The sequence below is a fragment of the Amblyomma maculatum genome, chromosome 1, assembly GCF_055883805.1.
Source record: "Amblyomma maculatum isolate TAMU_Amacu chromosome 1, ASM5588380v1, whole genome shotgun sequence".
NCBI lineage: Eukaryota > Metazoa > Arthropoda > Arachnida > Ixodida > Ixodidae > Amblyomma > Amblyomma maculatum.
The window spans coordinates 388,786,397-388,806,017 of NC_139344.1; the positions used below are offsets into that span (position 1 = coordinate 388,786,397).

A 19,621-nucleotide genomic window follows, 5' to 3' on the forward strand; every position below is an offset into this window, starting at 1 on the left:
CCGTCAAGCTGATATCTTGTGCTTTCTTTGCCGTCGGCACAGTCTGTTATTGGAGGAGGATGGAAAGAAATTTAACGTACTTATGCATGGTTTTGGATTTATTTAGACCACCTGTGGCTTGCTAACTTTCATCAATAACGCGCAGCAATCGCACGCTTTAGAACTCCGTGTCCATCTAAAGATTCGATCGCCTTAATTCGTGGTGAGCTTGCAAACACTGGTCATTGAGTCAACAAGCCGAGTGGATCACTTTGTACTCACGTGTTTGGTGCAGACGACGCCTAGGAGCTCATAGCAAGGCTAATCATGCTCTGGTTTTGTTCATCATTTTTAAAATGACAAGGATTGTATTGCTTCTCTTTACAGCCCAGTGTGGTGGCTGAGTGGATCGCTTGACCACTGAACCAGGAGACCTGGGTTTTAAACTTGGCGGTGGCGCTCACATTTCGGTAGAGAAGAAACACCAGGCATTATAACATACCGTGCGGTTGTTATTGCATGTTAAAGAACTATAGGTGGCCGAAATTATCCGGAGATATCAACTGGGGGATCCGTCATAGCCTGCGTCGCTTTGGGATGTTACACGCACATGCAAAGAGCAGACTTTCCTTCGCATTTCTTTCAGCGTATTGCCGACGTTTTTATGAAAGGAGCCGTGCTGGGAAAACAGGATGTGCTTTTCAACGCGGTGAAAAAAATGGCCTGCAGAAGCAGAAGACCAAGATTGTTCTGCCGTGCCTGCTTCTTCCTCCTTTTCGGTGGGATGCCCGTTGAAGTAAACCGGGTAATTGTTCGATCAATTTGAACGCCGATGCATGACATTGTTTTGAAATCAATAATTATGGGGAGAAGAATCCTCGCGATAGGGGTAAATAAACGCAATAAATTTTCAAATAGCTCTTAACTACAGCGTGGTACCTGTATTAAAATTGATGAAGGTATTTTTTGAAATAGTCACCAGTCATCAATGCGAAATTGCGACTGTCCGCGTAGCAAAGAAAACGTGCACATGCAGATAGCCGTCAAAAACATTCTCATATCCCTTTAGGCGAACCATGATTTGTACTACTGCTTCCCGCATGCCTGACGTCATGTCCTAGTTTGTCTAGAAAGTGCACGTATGCAAAATTTGTTGCATGTTTCAGGCAATATTGGCTGTATTGTATGCAGTGTTCCCTTCGCTTTACGTAACTATATGCTCGCACTCTAGGCACGTACACACCTCCTCACTCTGTTCCATGTTCCACGTCCGTTACAGACCAGATTGCCGGTATACCTCTGGAATACCCCGGCCGGTGGATCAATACGAAATATACATCATTTCGCTCAGGTATAGCTATTTTCTCTTCGTTTTTTAATTTATGCACAAGACTGCCCGCCTGCGCGAGTATAAAACGTAGAGTAATAAATGTGGTTAAGCATCAATCATAATCATCCACTTTAAGGAACCACTACTCAAACGCACATGAAAAGGAAACAATAAGTGATTACTATCTGGACTAATAGCAAATCAGCCTCAGAAAACGATTAGTAAAAAGACGGAAGGATACCGCGGCCCGTCTCTGAACACTCAAACTCAGAGGTGTGGTGAAATGTTTACGTTCTTGAAGTGTTTCATTGCCGAAATGTTTCGCAGGGCTAATAATTGAGCATTTTCTTGCTCTTGTACCCTTGGGTAATTCCGTGTAAATATTCCCTGCAAACATGTTTTGTATCCTTGTCCTCTTCCGCCCTCTTCTCTCTTGGTTTTCCGCTCTTGATAAGCTCGAAACTGTTGCGTGTCTGTTACTTCCAGGTGGCTGCTGCGAGGATATCAAGAAGTAGGAGTATCACTTTTGAAGCATTTAAAGTTTCTTGAACCTCACGTAGAATTTTAATTTCAGTCCGTACTGCAACCCCCTTTTAAGGGTACCATGATTCAAGAAATTATACATCTGCACTACTCCACGTCGCATGCTAAAGCACGATTGTCTAACATAAATGATGAAGACAGAAAACCAAACTTAATCGTCGCTTTCTTATTATCTGAAAGGTGAAACGTCTGCCTTCACTCGTTGTTTTGAAGAAATGCTAATTGTGAATTGGCAACATTGACAGCTTCAAATTCCTGCGATCGTGACGGATAAATACGTAATTGGATATGCATGTATTTTATTGAAAGAGCCAATGAAAGCTAGAAAACTTGAATAATTTAGTGTACTGCATTATTTGTTCGAAGTCATTTTTTCTAATCTCAGACGAAATTTTCTCATTCCGACCATCTTTCGGTTGTTTATTGCAGCTATCGAAGTCCAACCGCTTTCAGAAATTCGACTTTGGGCGCTTTTGGAACAGGATAAAATACGGCAAGGTAGGTGAAATTGCGTTATGCTGCTCAGCGTGTCAGTGCAGGCGGCGAGAGCCACTTTAACAAACAGAGGCATTATGTGCATTTGGCGCCGTTCAGATATGCTTGCATAGATTAGGAAACCTTTCCAGTTTGATGCGAAAGCTTCACTACTCCATGTATCTGCCAAGATCAACCTGACAGGCCGCTTGACCTTTAATGAACCAGAGGTCACAGTGTGGCTATTTAGATCAGCCATGATACTACGTATGGCGTACCACCACTACACCTTTGACGGCAGATATATCATCACGTGTTCTATCTTGTAGTTCACAGCGTCCATTGTCTACATAGTTTTCTCAGTTTAATCGATGCACAGTCATGTCTGCTCAAATCTAAACCTAATCGTTGCCAAAACAAAACAAGCAAAACGACGCTATCGGTTCACCTATACTAGGCTTAGCAGTGTTAAACCTCAGCCATTTTTTATTTCACGTAAGGCTCGTCTACCCCCTGATTATTTACTTGCTTAGCCATCCTTTTATTTCTTATGTTATCTCACATTTCATTTATGGTATGGGGAAAAAAACATCGTTCAAATGAAACATTATAGACGACTTGACGACGCCAACCAACACAGCAGTGTAGCAGCGTCCAAACCTCGATTGTCCGACCTGAAATTTTGTGAGTGAGCCCATCAAATTCGGAGGTTAGGCCAACTCTGAGGAATCGACCACGTCGCTTTCGGGCGTAGGTCAAGTCAATTTTTAAATTACGCACGGACAATTTTGAGGGTGGACCACCCAAATTTTGAGGTTGTACAAAGTCTATTGTAGTCAAACCGTACGTCTCTCATCTTTAACGCACCTACGAATGTAGCGCTATAGCGGTGTGTTTGGATCTATTGTGCAAGGGTGAAAGTTGACCAAGGCGATTACATGCATTGCACAGTGCGTGAGTGTCACTTAAACACTCAGCATTATCGGCTGCGGTGATAAGTTGCGTTAGGCTAATGTTAGTCATAGGAAGCCAGTATAGGTTGGTTGATTCTGACGCCGCAAATGTTCGTTGTGTATTCTTAGTATTTTGTGTGCCCAATTTTATTGTGATTGTTGGGCTGGTGTAATAGTGCCAACGCCAGCCAATAAACAAAAGAACGAGTTTAGCACTTTCTTCCTACAAGGAATTCCCTGAGTTTCAATCCGTTCCAGTTCGTTTCCCTCACCTCGATCGCACGAAGCTTAACATAAGTTTAGAATCCAATCTGGTTCCAATCATCTGTCCGGCTATCCCAACCCTACTCGAGATTGGCTTTGGCAATGTTATGTTTTGCTTTAGCAATAAAAAATCGGTTTGACTTAAAAGAAAGGTCTTTGTGTATCTTAAGTAAGCTTAGCCGTCGATATCAGCCCCTTACAGGGGGGTTGCCAGATTTGGCTACTTTACGCCAAATTGGCTACTTTCTGAGCCGCCTGGCGACAAAAAATTTAGGTTGGCTACTTGGCTACTTTCTGGCTACTTTTGAAAAATTTTCGCCTATTCCAACGAGCCCGTTTGCGCGCTGTTCAGGATGCTCGTTTTTATGGACAGACAGATAGCAAATCTATCAACGGTAGCGCTGCAATACAACCAACTGTGCATGATGACGACTGTCTCCACCCTGTTTCAAAGGGGATGCTCTTAACATCCATCCACCAAAATCCCTTGATAATTTGAAAGTAGCGACACTCTCCTCCGCGCCGCGCTTTCCTCCTCAATTCTCCTCGCGCGGCTAAGATGGTGCGGCGGCTGTGAGCTCTGCGCACGACACGCTTTTTCTCCCTGGCGCCCGCCGGCCGGCCACAGCAATCAGTGAAGCGCGCGTTTTTGGGCCAGGTCTGCGCTCCAGGATCTAGTACTGCCTCTGACTTTGTACTTTTTTTTTTTTGAGCGTGAACTCCATCACCGCTGTAAAACTTCGCAAAACGAGAAAACGACCCAAGCTGGTGCTTTAAACTTTAAGATCAGAGAAAGCCAAAGCGGCCGTTTAGTCTATTTCGCTACTTTCAAGCTAGCTTGGCTAAGCATAGTATATGTCACGTGATAAACCTTGAGTTTGGATCATTGGTTAATTATACACTTATTTTGACCAACTACGGGCCAAATTAAATATTTAGTAAATCGCACTTGAAACCCAAATTTGCGCTGCAGCATCGAGTCGTATCCCGTTGGGAAGCTTAGGTCAAGTGTAAGGGCACTGTGGTAGTTAGCGATCCTCATTAATCTGCGTTAATTAGTTAATTTTGTATAAAACTAAACTTCGAGCTAGACGATCAAGTCATATACCGTTGAAAAGCTTAGGATGAATCCAAATGCTCTCAATTAGCGATCCATATTTGCATTAGTGAGCTATATGCAATCAAAACCACAATTGGAATTATAGCATCGAGTCATATACCTTTCGAAAGCTTAGGTTGAATGCAAATGAGTTGTGCTAGTTATCAAACCGAATTAATTAGTGCTAATTATTTAACTGCACTTAAAGCGGAACTTCGCATTATAGATGGCCAACTAAGGGGCAAGTGTAAACGTATTATGCTAGCTAGCCAAACTTAGATAAACATCACAACAACCGAGCTAACACACTAGCTAGGCTTACCACGAACTGCTTCGAAATGTTTTTCTTTGCCCGTGCATATTTGCGCGCAGTAGGTCTTATTTAGCGTGCACCCGCTGACAATAAATTTGTCATGAGTGCATCTTCCGTCCATAGGTTTGTCTTATCAGTGTGAAAGTGGCTTTTGCACTCTAGTTTGTTCACTGAATAAAACAGTTGCGCACTTTCAATGAGATCAATGAGCGGGGACAACCATTCATTGACCGCAATTCGCCGAACATTATTAGGCACTGGTGTCAAGGAACTTACGAATATACTCCGTATACCTATGAAAGAATGATTTCTATATCTCTAGGCAAGGTAAACGCCTCTCGATAATGTAATATTATACTTGAAAAACCGAAGGTTCCCGTCCAACGTCTAGTAGTCATGATCAAAAAGAAGTGTGTGTGATCATGTGAACACCCCCTGCACATTGGCCGTATCCTTGATAAACCCAAACCATGGTTGAGAAGGTCAACTCAACTATTTACGACAGGCCTGAAAATCGTACCTGAGTGGTTGCAGTTTCGTTTCGTCGTATTCTCCTTTTGTAGCCATTGTTTGAGACGTCCAACTCCACTAACATTTTATACTTACCTTTTCGTGGACATAATTTTGTGCATTTTATACTGTTTCTAATCATCATAGAGAAGTTTTTAATAACACTTGTGTTTATCTGGTCAGTTTAGTTTTATGTCTGTTTATATAATATCGCCGTGTTACGCAGCCAGCTTTTTTTTTTTCAGAAAACTTTTCTACGTGATTTGGTTGCTATAAGACGCAACTGGCATTTGTTTCTTCACGAGCGTTGCAATAAAACAACTGTTAAACGAATTTTTTTGGTTGTCTTTTTGCAGTGAGCGCTCTATTTACTGCCGCATGCATGGCCCCATGACTCCTTTTTGGCTACTTTTTATTGCTCTTCCTCTGGTTGGCTACTTTCTGGCTACTTTTCCCATTTTTGTGGCTACTTTTCGTTTTTTGGACCTGGCAACCCTGGCCCCTTATTTGTCTCCAGGGTTCATAATATACATCGATGCATCACAAATAGTACTACAGGAAGCTACCGCAGTGTACAGTCCCTTTTATCTTCATTTTAACTTTGGCGCAACATATAGCGCAGATACGTGCACGCCCCTTTCATAGGAACTTAGGTGATATACAATGCCATTGCTTCCTTTGCATTTGTACACACATTTGATATTGGTCAAATTTGCAATGACTACCTAGTCCACTGTGCATTGACTTCCTAGTCCGCCCTAGCTGCGTAGAAACGTAGTGAAACCATCGGGTAAAATATAACCCGTGAAGACTTCTAACAGACAGCCATGTCCCAGGCTATCAGACAGGCATGTTCGATAGTATCAGACTTACTCTTGGTTAGCATAGACTATAATCCCACTCTTCTCAAGATTGTCACGCACAGACACGACAGCACTATTCTCTCGTGTTTGGGCACGAAGATGTTTCAGAAAATGTTTGTTGCATTGTGCCAGCTGAAGAAAACAAAACAAAAAAAAAATGCGGTGCACCAGTACGTGGTGCCATCTGTAGAACGCACGGGTACTCTGTCCGGGAACAACGCACAACTCGCAGAAAGAAGGCAGTAGAGATAAAGCTCTAAAGCATATTACATTATAGATTGTTGGGGTCAGTCAATGGCTGCTGAGTATGTGATTCATAATGAGCCCCTCATTTTCCCAACAATTTTTAGCTAGTTGTGTATATATTGCCACCTATAAGTCATTATTAACTTTACGACGACAACAAAAAAAGACCACTCAAATTTAAGGCTGGAACTTCGGATAGCACGCCCTCCGTGTCTTTGACCGTTCCTGCCAGGATGTGTGGAGGCTACTGTGTCGAAAAAACTAAACAACCGTAAATTTACAAATAATTATTCTTCGACTTAGAGTGCACATTTATTTATACAGCTTGGTTAACGTTGTGTGCTGTTTCCCAGAAGAGCGGTCGGTGACGCAAAGGAAAAGTTCCGGTCGAGAGTTTTCCTTTGGACAGCCTCGGGTGCGGGCATTGAGCCATAATCCGAAACTTCAATCCGTTTGCGGTTAAGTTCGTGCTTAGCCAGTCGGGTCAAGTACGACTGTAGCAGGAGTGGATGGTGTGCTCTGTAACCGCAGCTGGCCTCTATTTTCCTCACGATGGCGTGCTTTACCCTTTATTGTTACACATCTCTTGCTTGAGGCACTCTTTTCGCGATGGTATAGTGCAAATGATTGTCAGGAGAGCGACGAGAAGTAATGGGAAAGCAGATATAGAGCCGGCTTTAGAGTTTCGCAGCAAATGTGAATTTTTCGTTTTAGCAATCATTTAATTCTTGTGCACATTGGAAATGGCCGATGGACACTTTGCAAAACTCTTCAAGTGAGCTTTGCTGATTGGAAAAAACCCCATTACCATGGCAGCATGGCCAACAGCTTGGGGCAGAAGTTGAGATACTTCCGTATCAAACATGATTTTGTGCACAAGTCTGGCAAGCAGCCTTCTTTCGCTATTGAATAGCGGGAGGGGATGGGGACGAGGGAACGAGCATCAATGGCACCTGCATTGGCTTAGCAGAGGCACTCTTAATTTCATAATCATGACAGCAACACAAGGCAGAGAGGCGCAGGAAGCGGACGTGGTCACTAATGTAACAATAGGCATCTCACGCACTGCACCCAGTGTCTGCTCCCAAAACAGATTTGGTCACCATGGTGAAAAGGCTTTCGCTGTACAGAAAAGCTAAATCCAGAGTTTTGGAAAGAGTCGTCTGAAGGTCAATAAGTACGGTGTGCGGAATGTCCTTTCTGTCTCAATCAACAGGTGCCCTGGAGAGAGCGCAGTCGATTAGGAAGACCATGTTCTATAACACTTTTTCTATACTGGCAGAGTGAGGAAGTATTGCAGAGTAATGTAAGCGCAATGGCATATTTTATTGTACACACTATTCATGCTCAGTTCTAATTTTTCTTTTCGTTTCCCTCCTCTCGAAATTTCTCGTTGGCTTCCCTTGCCTGATTGCTCAAGAATGATGGCTCGCGGCTTCCGAGAGCTAAGTCTGGTGCCTTGCCCGCAGTAACCAGACCCTTCCGCTATCTTGGCCCGGGGCGCTCCTTGCTGTAGGCTGCACGCTTGTAGTATGTCGTATTACATTAGAGACATTTAACTTAAGATGTATGACAGCCCCTTGAGTTCAACCCGCAAGTTGGGGCTCTACTTCAGACGCACGAGACGCTCATAAGGAACGGCAGGCAGCTCCTCTTCGCTAACTCAAGCGTGGCAAAGGAATCGCAGGGCGAGGTTGGCGGCACTGCCGAACCAGTTGGTCGAAGATAAGTAGATGCGTAACACACCACTAAGTAGCTGCATATTGAAGATTACATGGCGCGGACAGCATTGGCCGCTGTAAACTCCTTAATAATCGTAGGAAATTAGCCTGGACTTCTACAATACTTTGTAAAATCTGAGCCGGCGCTGCGCCTAACAGGTGGTGTGACGTCACAAGAAGAAGAAGAGGAAAAGAATGGTTACCCGCAGATAATGTTTTTGCTCCATATTCGGTTCAGCAGCCTTGAACCCTTCTTAATTTTTTTTTTACTCGATGCACCAGATGTTGCACAGACGAAAAAGTACAGCATAAATATTTGATTTCTCTCTCGCCGCTTTTGTGGCATCACCTGATTTTTAATTCAGTGATGCAATTTGTTTGCCTTTATAGCCATGGCCCCCGGTGTACGATCTTCGAAGAGTTAGAGCTCCTGTAGCAATCTACTATAGCGACACCGACTCCATGGTTGATCCTCGGGATGTGGAGCACCTTGTCAACACCCTTCCCAACGTCGTGCTGGTGTACAAAGTACCAGTGAGGGGATTCAAGCACCTCGACTTTGTATGGAGCGCCAATGCTTGGAGACATCTGTACAGGAAAATACTGCAGATGATGACTCTGGCGTCCTCTTATTTAAATCGTCGTGTGTTCGGTCACTACTTTTGAACTAATAAAAGGAAGGAAGTGCGAATATTTGCGTAATAATTTTCAGTTAGTTTGTTTCTGAAAGCAGATTATTTATTTACCTCCCATTGCAATTTATACACAAAATAACTGGACTGTTTGCTCATAATAATTCGAAGGCAGACTGCGGTGAAGCAATCTATTAGTATACTAAATGAATAGGTCTGCAAGAGTGGTTCCCCGCCGAATAGTACAGTATTGATTATGCAGCCGTAAAATCTACACAACTGCGTACGTGAAAATACTACCTGTTTCAAACAGCGTTGAATTTAAGTGGACCTAGACGATATATAAGAAGGTAGTGAACAACCACTTATACAAAGGAAAGATTTTATTGCGCGTGCCTTGGTGCATATGAAAAAGTAGTTATTCGCAGATATATAAGTGATTACGAAGTAGAAGCAAAAACAACCACATGCTGCCAGAGGGATCCGAAACCGCGACTTCTGCATAATCACTGTAACTTTGTGGTAGGTCTGGTTTAAACGCATCAGCATTCGTATTTGAATGAAAACCGACTTTATAATTCACTTGTTACCCCAGTACTTCGGGACCGGATGACGTTGAAGCGAGCAGGGTAGGTATACAGGTGCTGCAGTTACCCATTGAGGAGATAGGGTCAGGTTTTAAACCTGAAGAGGGGGCTAGAAGCCCCTTGAAGTGCCGGTTGGTCTTAAGCGATTTTCAGACGCATAGTTTAATAATATTTAAGAACTTCAAAAGACTTGTTTAATGATGGTTTGGCTCTTGTGTAAATTATGGTTAAATTAGTGTTTTCCTGTTGTGTACGGTAAGGCCGCAAGTCCGTGTGCCCGATGTGCAACGGTGGGTCGGACCATTCTTTTTATATATATTTGTGGATCGCGTTAAAAGCAGAACAAGTCCACAAGAGTCGTTAGCCGGGTCTTTAGTCAGGCACGCCGCACGTACACTTAGGACTCGGGCATCAGGGTTTTTTTTAAAGTTGTAGTGCTGCTGGTGACAGAAGACAGAAGTTGGCCAGCCTGGGTCCGACAAGGGAAGTCCGCCTCTTTCCCTCGGAGTGTGCTTCGTGGACGGCGATATAGTATCTCTGGGTGGGGGAAATCCTGAACATCGTGGCGATGGCGATGTGCATGATGTCGTGTCTTAGCCGCATCGATTAGGGGCGACATTGCATGTACAAAAACTTCAGGAGTCGAGGATGTGGAAATGACACTAGATAACTGTCTCGTGTGGGCTTTCGTTTTCTAATGAGTTGTTTCTGTACAAGAATTCATTTATTAATTAGGGTGCAGCCCTCCTCTCGCAAGCGAAGGACGTCTTCTCGAATAGTCATGAGAACGGCACAGTCTGTTCCCTTCGCACTGCGAGCGATGTAAGCTTCTCTGAATCAGTATAAACGTTTTTAATAATGCTATGCGGCACCGAACACTGGGTCACACTATGAAGGTGAGTGACTGTGGAGGAAGGAGAGATATTAAGGTAAGTCGTTACGTCACATTGCTTTAAGCTGAATGTGAGGGCTCCTTCTCTCCAGTTGGTCTTGCGTTTGCGTTGTCTCAACGCGCTTGGACATGCTCCGCTGACGCCGCGAAAAGAGAGCGAGCAGATGGGCTCGCGTTGTTCCAGGTCGCCTACAGCTCCCGCGGGCTTACAAAACCATTTACCATGGCACGCTGAATGAACTAAACGGGCAGCATTCAAGGCCAACGCTCTATGTGGGCCTCCAAATGTTTCCGTCATCCGCGAAACGCAAGGAATGCGTAAAAATGCGAAATCCGAGCTCTACAAGGCTCCACGGCAGAGGAACTCCATGTTGCCCTTTCGAAGTGACATGTTTTTCGCCAAACTTCTTTTTATGCGGCTCGGACAACGAAGTACTCTGCTATGCCTTTGTTTCCTCCAGGCTTGGGACAGATTTTGACAGAGTTCTCACTTTATCGTGAGACCTAGTATTCCTGACAGCACAGCATTATCAATGGCTACCAGTGACCTACGAGGCATTGAACGGCTGTCCTTATTCCTTTGGCTACAACATGCTATCTCAATTGATCAAGGTGAGAAATGCACCAACTTAATCGCAATGCGCCATATTTTCACCATAAACAAGTGCGCGTGGTTAAACGCCAATGCGTAAAGCCCTGTCGACAAGAAGGCAGACTGAAACAACTCATTCCTCAAGTTTTCGCCCTGCCGTTTCAAAATTGGGTGATATCTAGGATTGCTCTATAGGTCACAAAATTTCCATATTCGAGAATGTTGAAAGCCGACCGGAGAAAAATACAGACCCGGTCCAGATTGGCCATTAAAGCACGGCGCAAGACCAACTAATCGAGCTCGTCCAGGGAAATTCGCTGTTGATTTCATTTTTACCCAAGCTGTGAAAAACGTGCTCATTTTCATTTAATTTCATTTGTCAATAGCCCAAAATATCAGTCACTCCTTCACATATTGAGAAGGCACATTTTACATTCGTGCTCTGCTTATTTCCTAAAATGCAGGATTTACGACTATTTTTGCAGCACTTGCTGGCAGCATTTCGGGTCAGGGACCCGATCCTGAGCTTAAAATTATCAGACATCAGCTGGGCTTCTTCTTTGTAGTCGTCCACTGCCTTGAGGCAGCTACCACGGAACTAAGGTCCTGAGATCTATATATAGCGTTCATCTAACCGTGCACACTTCGAGCCCGCATTGTAGTATTCTCCGATTTTATAATTGACACGCCCTTGTCCATTGTTCCTTCGATGTCAAATTGTTCAGCCATTCTTTTTTTAAAACAAAACAAGTCATTGACTCGCCGCAAGAACAACAATGGATCTCCTTTCAATGACTTTACTGCACAACCAGCTGCTGTATTTTTGAAAGTATGCACAGCAAAGAAAAACGCCTCCTTTCCCGGGAATTTAGTAGTGCGTTGAACGTAAGAACAAACAGGATGAATAGAATTTTGATTTAAACAAGTGGGCGAATTTCTACCAATGTATGTCTGTCCGGGCATGTCTGTTGACCCGTTTACAATTTGTGCTCTGAGAGAGGAAGGGATTGTGCACTAGAAATATTTGCAAAGGTTGAGAACATTCTGCCGCTCAAGAATAGCGCCGCAAAATAACATCAGGGAACATTTCCCTTCATGGAAACGTCCACACGCACGAACAAGAATTTACAAGGAACACTGGCGTCGCAGAACATATTGGCGTAAACAGAAAGCGTAAATAATGGGGGAAATTTTCCGAATGAAGGCCCTCCCTGCTTTGCTCCAAGACTATAGCTTTTACTTTAACTAAGTAACCTTAGCTTCTGTCAGAGGCGCCTATATTTTAATGCCTGGTAATTCACTCCGATGTGGCCGTTTAAGTTTTATATACATTTCCAGGTTGCGAGCGCAAAAACTCATTGTTCGTCGCGATGAAGCCAATTTCCAAGATGAGGTGCTTCCAGCTTCAAGACGCCAGCTTCATCAGTTACGCTTTGTACTGCGTGGCGATACACGCTTGTAACTCGTACGATGTAATACCTGCGCCTCAATGCGCGAATGCGTCTCAATTCCCTGATCATTAGTCGTGTGAGGCGGCTAGTACTGCCGCTCGAAGCGAAGTAGCGCCTGCACCCGGCCACCCACGTATCCACCACCACTCGGGGTGCGTATACTCGGAGGAAGAATCAGCGCCGCGAGGCGCACATTTCAGTGCATGGCGCGGCAGCAAGGAGCAGCAGTACCAGTACAAAAGGAAAGTCTTTTTCTTTTTTTTCTTTTACGCTGACGCTTCGTACAAGTACGTTTACGCGAGAATCACGTACTTTCATAGCTTTGCGCTTGAAATTACGTCGTCGGCAGTACCGCAGAACAATACCCTCTCCTACAGTGCGCGTAGCTGCTACTGTTACAACGTACGTATAGAAAGAACTTCATCGCAGTGAGCGCATAGTTATGACCTTTGTACCGTAGCCAAATGCACAAAATGTTCAAGACAGCGGATCAAGGTACTAATTTACAGATGTAGTCGAACAGAATGAGGGAATCACTCCTGCGCACGTCACCATATCAGTGTCAACAAAATGGCCGATTATGCCCCCAGGGATGGTTGTTGGTGACACAAAGTTACTAAACAGCTCTGTCAGACGAGGCAACCTGCCACTGCAGCCTCCTGCAGTGTCGTCTCCATTGCTGCTCGAGCAGACAACTCGTGTCTCTCTTTCAGGAAATTGAGTGAGTCCACGTTACTTCCACTGTAATAAGCGGTAAGAATGTTCCTACTTGATTATAATTATTCAAATAAGGTAAACAAGCTTTTTCAGAAATAAAGCATTTTATTTCCAATAAAGGAGCGCGAACAGCGCATTGCGGTTTCTTCGTAGCAAAGTGGGCAGAATCGGAGGAAAGCATACCACTTAAATCATGAGCAGCCACTACCCTACGCACACAAACGACGGCTATCTCGTCGTATTGCGGTCGCGCCACCGGGGTCCCTTCTTTCTGTCCCCGCGGCCTTGAACGCGACGGTTGGCATCCTTTGATCACGGCGCCTCCGGCCGGGCATGTATAATATAGGAGGCTCTCCTTGTGTATCGCTCTCCTGGTGCAGAATGATCTACACAGAGCTCTCAAAAACTGCGTCCCAACACTGTCACACTGAGGTGGATTCCTGGCCACGCTGGAATCCCAAGAACTCAGTCTTAACTCAGCCTGCCATTTTTTTTTCGTCAGTGCTTATTACGGAAGCCAGCGGTTTCTTTGACTAATTATGCTTATTTTGCACCATAGCTTTGCGGGTCTCTTAGGGCATAATTTATGCGTCACGCGGTCGTTTTCTGCAGCCCAGTGCTTCCGTGAAAAGCTGAAAAAAAAAAGCCCACACAATTAACGGGGAAATACGTCCGGATAAGCAGCATAACGCTAAGGCTGATCGGAACCACTGTAATCAACTTGCTCAGATATGTAAAACAGATAGAATTTAGAGAGTCATACCCGTTTATTAGTTTTTTTTTTCAGGCGTGTGCGACAGGTTCCCAAATGTGGAACAGTCAGTGATGATTTTTTGCTTCAAGAATGTAAAAACTAGGATGATGCTTAAGCTTTGCCTTGCGAGTAGACGTGACACTGCCTTTAATACCTCCTTTTCACTCTCTGATTGCTCGGCATTGAGGAACTGGCATAGCTATGCAACGCTGCTTTAATTGAATTTCACGTGGGAAAGTGAAGTGTAGAAAGTACGCAGTGCACACAAGACGTCTCCCAGATGTTGAAAGCCTAGAGTTTGACGAAGTGTTAAACATCTCAGTTCAGTTCAGTCGTTCAGTCGTGTCAGACTCTTCGTGACCCTATGGACGATGTCACGCCACGCTTTCCGGTCTCTCACTATCTTCCTAACATCACATAACTTCATCAGCAGTGCCTTGAGGATGCCATCTAACCATCGCGTTCGCTGCTTACCCCTTCTCCGGCGACCCTCAACCTTTCCCAACATCAAATCTTTCTCCAGCGACTCCTCTCTTCTCATCAGATGACCAAAGTAGCTGAGCTTTAACTTTAGAATTTGACCCTCCAATGAGCAGTCAGGGTTTATGGTCGACAGTATCGACTGATTTGATATTCTGGCAGTCCAAGGAACTCTGAAGAGTCTTCGCCAGCACCACAATTCAAACGCGTCAATTCTTCGGCGGTCAGCCTTTTTCACAGTCCAACACTCGCATCCATACATCACAACTGGAAAGACCATAGCACGGGTTATACGGATCTTGGTTGGTAGACTAATGTCTCTGCTCTTTACTAGGCGGTCAAGGCTAACCATTGCTCTCTTTCCCAGAAGCAGGCATCTCCTAATTTCATGGCTGCAGTCTCCTCCCGAGGTAATCTTGGAGCCCAAGAACAGAAAATCTGTCATGGCTTCCACTTCTTGTCCATTGATGCGCCAGGACTTGATAGGGCAAGACGCCATGATCTTTGTCTTTTTAATGTTCAGTTTAAGTACAAACTTCTCACTCTCTTCTTGTACGCGCATCAGAAGTCTCTTGAGTTCCACTTCACTTTCTGCCATTAAAGTGGTATCATCCGCATATCTAAGGTTGTTGGTACATTTTCCAGCAATCTTCACTCCAGCTGAAGACTCGTCCAGACCGGCCTTCCTCATGATACACTCTGCATATAGGTTAAATAGGCAGGGCGACAGTATGCAGCCTTGCCTCACTCCTTTCTTGATCGGAAACATCTAGAGGTGATTTTACTTGAGAGGAAAGAAAGCGCACTATCTGACTCAATTCTCGGTAGACACGTGCACTTACAATGTGCATCATACTATTGGAAGCACATACATATTTGGTTCGGATGACTACCGCCAACTGGCTTCAAACTTGGCTAGCATACAGATACAAAATGTTAGGCCAAATGACATGACACAACACTACACATTGCACAAGAAATGGTTGTGCCAGAATTTTGATATAAAGTGATGTGCATATTTTTTTCCGACATGTTTTTCTCAGTAGTCAAGTGCGTAGACGGCGACGCCTGTTGGACCGAACGTGCCCCATATTGTGACCCATCTGCGCACAAAGACCGCAGCTCACATTCGCATCGACGCTACAGGGGTCCCATTCTGCATCAGTGCATTCATCACCTGAAACAGCAATGTCAAGAACGCGTCATTAATTATGTCAGGTACCTTTCAGTCTTACGCTGAGCGGAGTCACCGAACTTGCATCACTGAATGTGGGTGCTGGCCACTTGTGCGGGCTGTTGGTAAATTCAGCTCTTACCTTCTCGGTCGTCATTTCAAAACCCGACCAACCACCCGTGGGGAATTTCTTCTCTTGAAGATAAAGCAGTCCGACATTTTTTTGTATTAGCCCACACCTGCAATGGCCCTCATAAAAAGCATGTACAATATATCATCAGCGTCTGCATTATATCTCAGGCTGCTGGCTGCGTAACACGATAAAGCAGGCTTACTCGTATGATAATGATGTTGCAGTTACTGATAATTGCCGACAAATTCTGCTGTTTCTTCTGTAAAGCGCTCATTGAAATCTTCGACTGTGCAACCGAAAATGCCTGCGCACGTCCAGTCACCGGCGAAGACATCTCCACCTGCAAAGATTCTTCTAATGACGCTTAGCACTTGGTTTGCGTCTAGCTTAGCTACAGTCGTGGGGTTATTTCCTGTTTTGCTTATGAGCATGCCCAAAATTCGGATCTCATCTACTTGCGCAATTTCTTTCCCGTTTATTTCTACCGACATTCTGGGAGGAGATGCGTTGGCTGTCCTCATCCGAGGCCTAAAGGTTAGTAGTTTTGACTTCGTCGGGGCGCAGTTCAGCCTTTTACTTTTGGCATGGGGGTCTATGATGTCGGCTGTCCCCTGGAACCTTTCTTCGATAGAAGCATCGCTGCCCTCATTGAGCCAAGCGTCGACGTCGTCTGCGTAAACGCTCGCTTTTAGTTCTTCGATGCCTCCTAATTTGCGTGGGAGATTTTTTAAAACGAGATAATAGAAAGGGGGATAAGATGGCTCATTGTGGGGTGCCCCTATTCCCTAATTTAATCTCTTCCGAGCTGAGGCTCTGCAGGTGTAGAGTCGCTGTTCTATCTTTGAGAAAAAATCTGACGTAATCGAAGGTCCTCTTCCCCACGCTAATATCTGACAATCCCTCAAGGATTGCCGAGTGGCTGACATTATGCAACGCTTTGGTTAACTCTATGCCCAATATTGCTCTTGTATCTTTAGTCTTTTGTTTGTCTATTAAAACGTGTTTGAGCCTTAGCATGGTATCTTGCCCCTTCATGGATCACTGCCTTGTCGTGGCGGAGGGGCTTGCGAAACTCGATGAAGTCGTGAGCTCTGCTGTGTAGGGTCACCCAAGATAGACAGGTCACGGCAGAGAGTTCTGACAAAATGTGATTCACTGGAGAAGGTAATGGCAACCCACTCCAGTATTTCCTGCCAAGAAAACCCTATGGCCAGTCACAATACCATTAATGATATGGCACCGGAAGATGAGCCCCCCAGGTTGGAAGGCGATGTTACTGGGGATGAACAAAGGGCGATTCCTAGTAGCTCCAGGACGAATGAAGCGGCTGGGCTAAAGCCAAAAGGACGCTCAGTTGTGGATGTGTCGGGAAGCGACCGGAAAGTCCGATGTTGCAAGGAGATGTATCACATAGCAATATGGAATGTAAGATCTATGACCCAAGGTAAATTGGATATCGTCAAGCGAGAAATGGACAGATTGAACATTGATATCTTGGGTATCAGCGAGCTCAAGTGGACCGGAATGGGAAAATTTAACTCCGGCGACCATTATGTCTTTTATTGTGGGCACGAATCCAAGAGAAGGAATGGGGTCGCTCTCAGAGTAAACAGAAGAATGGGCAAAGCAGTGCTAGGGTACAACCCCAAAAACGACCGAATGATTTCACTTCGGGTCCAAGGTCACCCTTTCAACATAACAGTTATCCAAGTCTATGCACCGACCACTACTGCTGAAGAAGCTGACGTTGAGAGATTTTATGCGGACCTACAATGCCTTTTAGACCGCACCCCACCATCAGACGTCGTTTTTCTCATAGGAGACTGGAATGCTAAGGTAGGGAGTGAAGAAATATCCGGAATTACAGGCAAGTTCGGTCTTGGTGAGCCAAATGAAGCTGGGCAGAGGCTAGTAGAGTTTTGTCAAGAAAACAACCTGACCATAGCGAATATTCATTTTCAACAGCACAAGAGGCGCCTGTACACATGGACTTCACCAGACGGTCTGTACAGGAATCAGATCGATTATATTATTTGCCGGCAGAGATGGAGAAGCGCTATAGAAGCAGTAAAAACAAGGCCTGGAGCCGATTGTGGCACCGATGATCAGCTTCTTGTTGCCAAGATTAAGCTTCGATTGAGGAAAACGCAGAAAACTAGAAGGCCTTTCAGGTATAATCTGGATCAAATTCCATTAGAATATGTCTGTGGAAGTGAGGAATCGATTTCAAGAATTAGATCTAGAAGACAAAGAGCCCGAAGAGATGTGGACTGATGTTCGTGATATAATACAAGAAGTTGTTACTAAGGTAGTTCCAAAGCAAAAGAAATGCAAGAAAGAAAACTGGTTATCTGAAGAGGCTTTGCAAATAGCTGAGGAAAGGAGGATGTCAAAAGTTATGGGGGAAAGAGAAAGATACAAGGTTCTCAATGCGGATTTTCAGAAAATAGCAAGGAGATATAAGAATGCCTTCCTGAACATACAGTGCCAAGCAGTTGATGACGACAGCCAATTAAGGAACACAAGAGCTCTGTATAAGGCAATCAAAGATATCAAAGGAAGCTTCTGTGCTAAGCTGGGCGTGATAAAGGACAAACGAGGCAAGGACCTCACTGAAACCGCAGAGATAAAGAAGAGGTGGCAGGAATACACAGAACTGTACAAGGACCCGAATGTGTAAACCCAACATAAGACGGTTGTGATCAGTTATCTCGAGCCGGGCATCCTGAAGAGTGAAGTTGAATGGGCCTTAGTCAGCCTTGCTAAGAACAAAGCTAGCGGAATTGATGGCATTCCAGCTCATCATCATCATCATCATCATCATCATCATCATCATCATCATCATCATCATCATCATCATCATCATCATCAGCCTGATTATACCCACTGCAGGGCGAAGGCCTCTCCCATATTTCTCCACTTAACCCGGTTCTGTGCTAGCTGCATCCACTTGACCCCTGCGAACTTCTTAATCTCATCAGCCCACCTAACTTTCTGCCGCCCCCTGCTACGCTTTCCTTCCCTTGGAATCCAGTTTGTTACCCTCAGCGACCATCGGTTATCCCCTCTTCGCACTACATGTCCTGCCCGTGTCCATTTCTTCTTCTTAATTTCCACTAGAATGTCGTTAACTTGAGTTATTTCTCTGACCCACTCTGCACGCTTTCTATCTCTTAATGTTACTCCTACCATTTTTCGTTCCATAGCCCTCTGGGTTGTCCTCAACTTAAGTAGAACTCTCTTGGTTAGCCTCCACGTTTCAGCTGAGTTGCTTCAAAACCTCAACCATGACGCTGTTAACATTCTGCATACATTATGTCAGAAGATTTGGACAACCCTGCCGTGGCCACAGGATTGGAGCAGGTCAGTTTACATCCCCATTCCAAAGAAAGGCAGTGCCAAAGATTGTTCCAACTACCGCACGATCGCGCTTATTTCGCATGCTAGCAAGGTGATGTTGAAAATCCTCCAAGGTAGGCTGCAGCAGTATGTGGATCGTGAGCTTCCGGACGTGCAAGCTGGGTTTCGCAAGGGCAGAGGAACTAGAGACCAAGTTGCCAACCTTGGCTGGATCATGGAAAAAGCAAGAGAGTTCCAGAAACCCATCTACTTCTGCTTTATTGATTATGCGAAAGCGTTTGACTGCGTAGATCACAGCAGATTGCGGCAAGCTCTCCAAGAGATGGGAGTTCCAATTCACCTCATCTGTCTCCTCAGGAACCTGTATGAAGGGCAAGAGGCCACAGTCAGAACTGGGCATGGTCTTACTGATTGGTTTCCGATTGAGAAAAGAGTGAGGCAAGGCTGCATACTGTCGCCCTGCCTATTTAACCTATATGCAGAGTGCATCATGAGGAAGGCCGGTCTGGACGAGTCTTCAGCTGGAGTGAAAATTGCTGGAAAACGTACCTTAG

The 19,621-nt window shown here is 44.8% G+C and overlaps 1 protein-coding gene across 1 annotated transcript in view; it reads left to right on the top strand.

Moving 5' to 3' along the window:
- Positions 1-8,961, top strand: part of LOC146208491 (gastric triacylglycerol lipase-like) — a 41,835-nt gene extending 32,874 nt beyond the window's left edge. Inside the window, exons 6-9 of the mRNA XM_084578669.1 lie at positions 626-784; positions 1,259-1,330; positions 2,282-2,350; positions 8,686-8,961. Coding sequence (XP_084434795.1) covers positions 626-784; positions 1,259-1,330; positions 2,282-2,350; positions 8,686-8,961 — 576 coding nt within the window. The remainder of the gene's footprint in view (positions 1-625; positions 785-1,258; positions 1,331-2,281; positions 2,351-8,685) is intronic.
- The last annotated feature ends 10,660 nt before the right edge of the window (positions 8,962-19,621 follow it).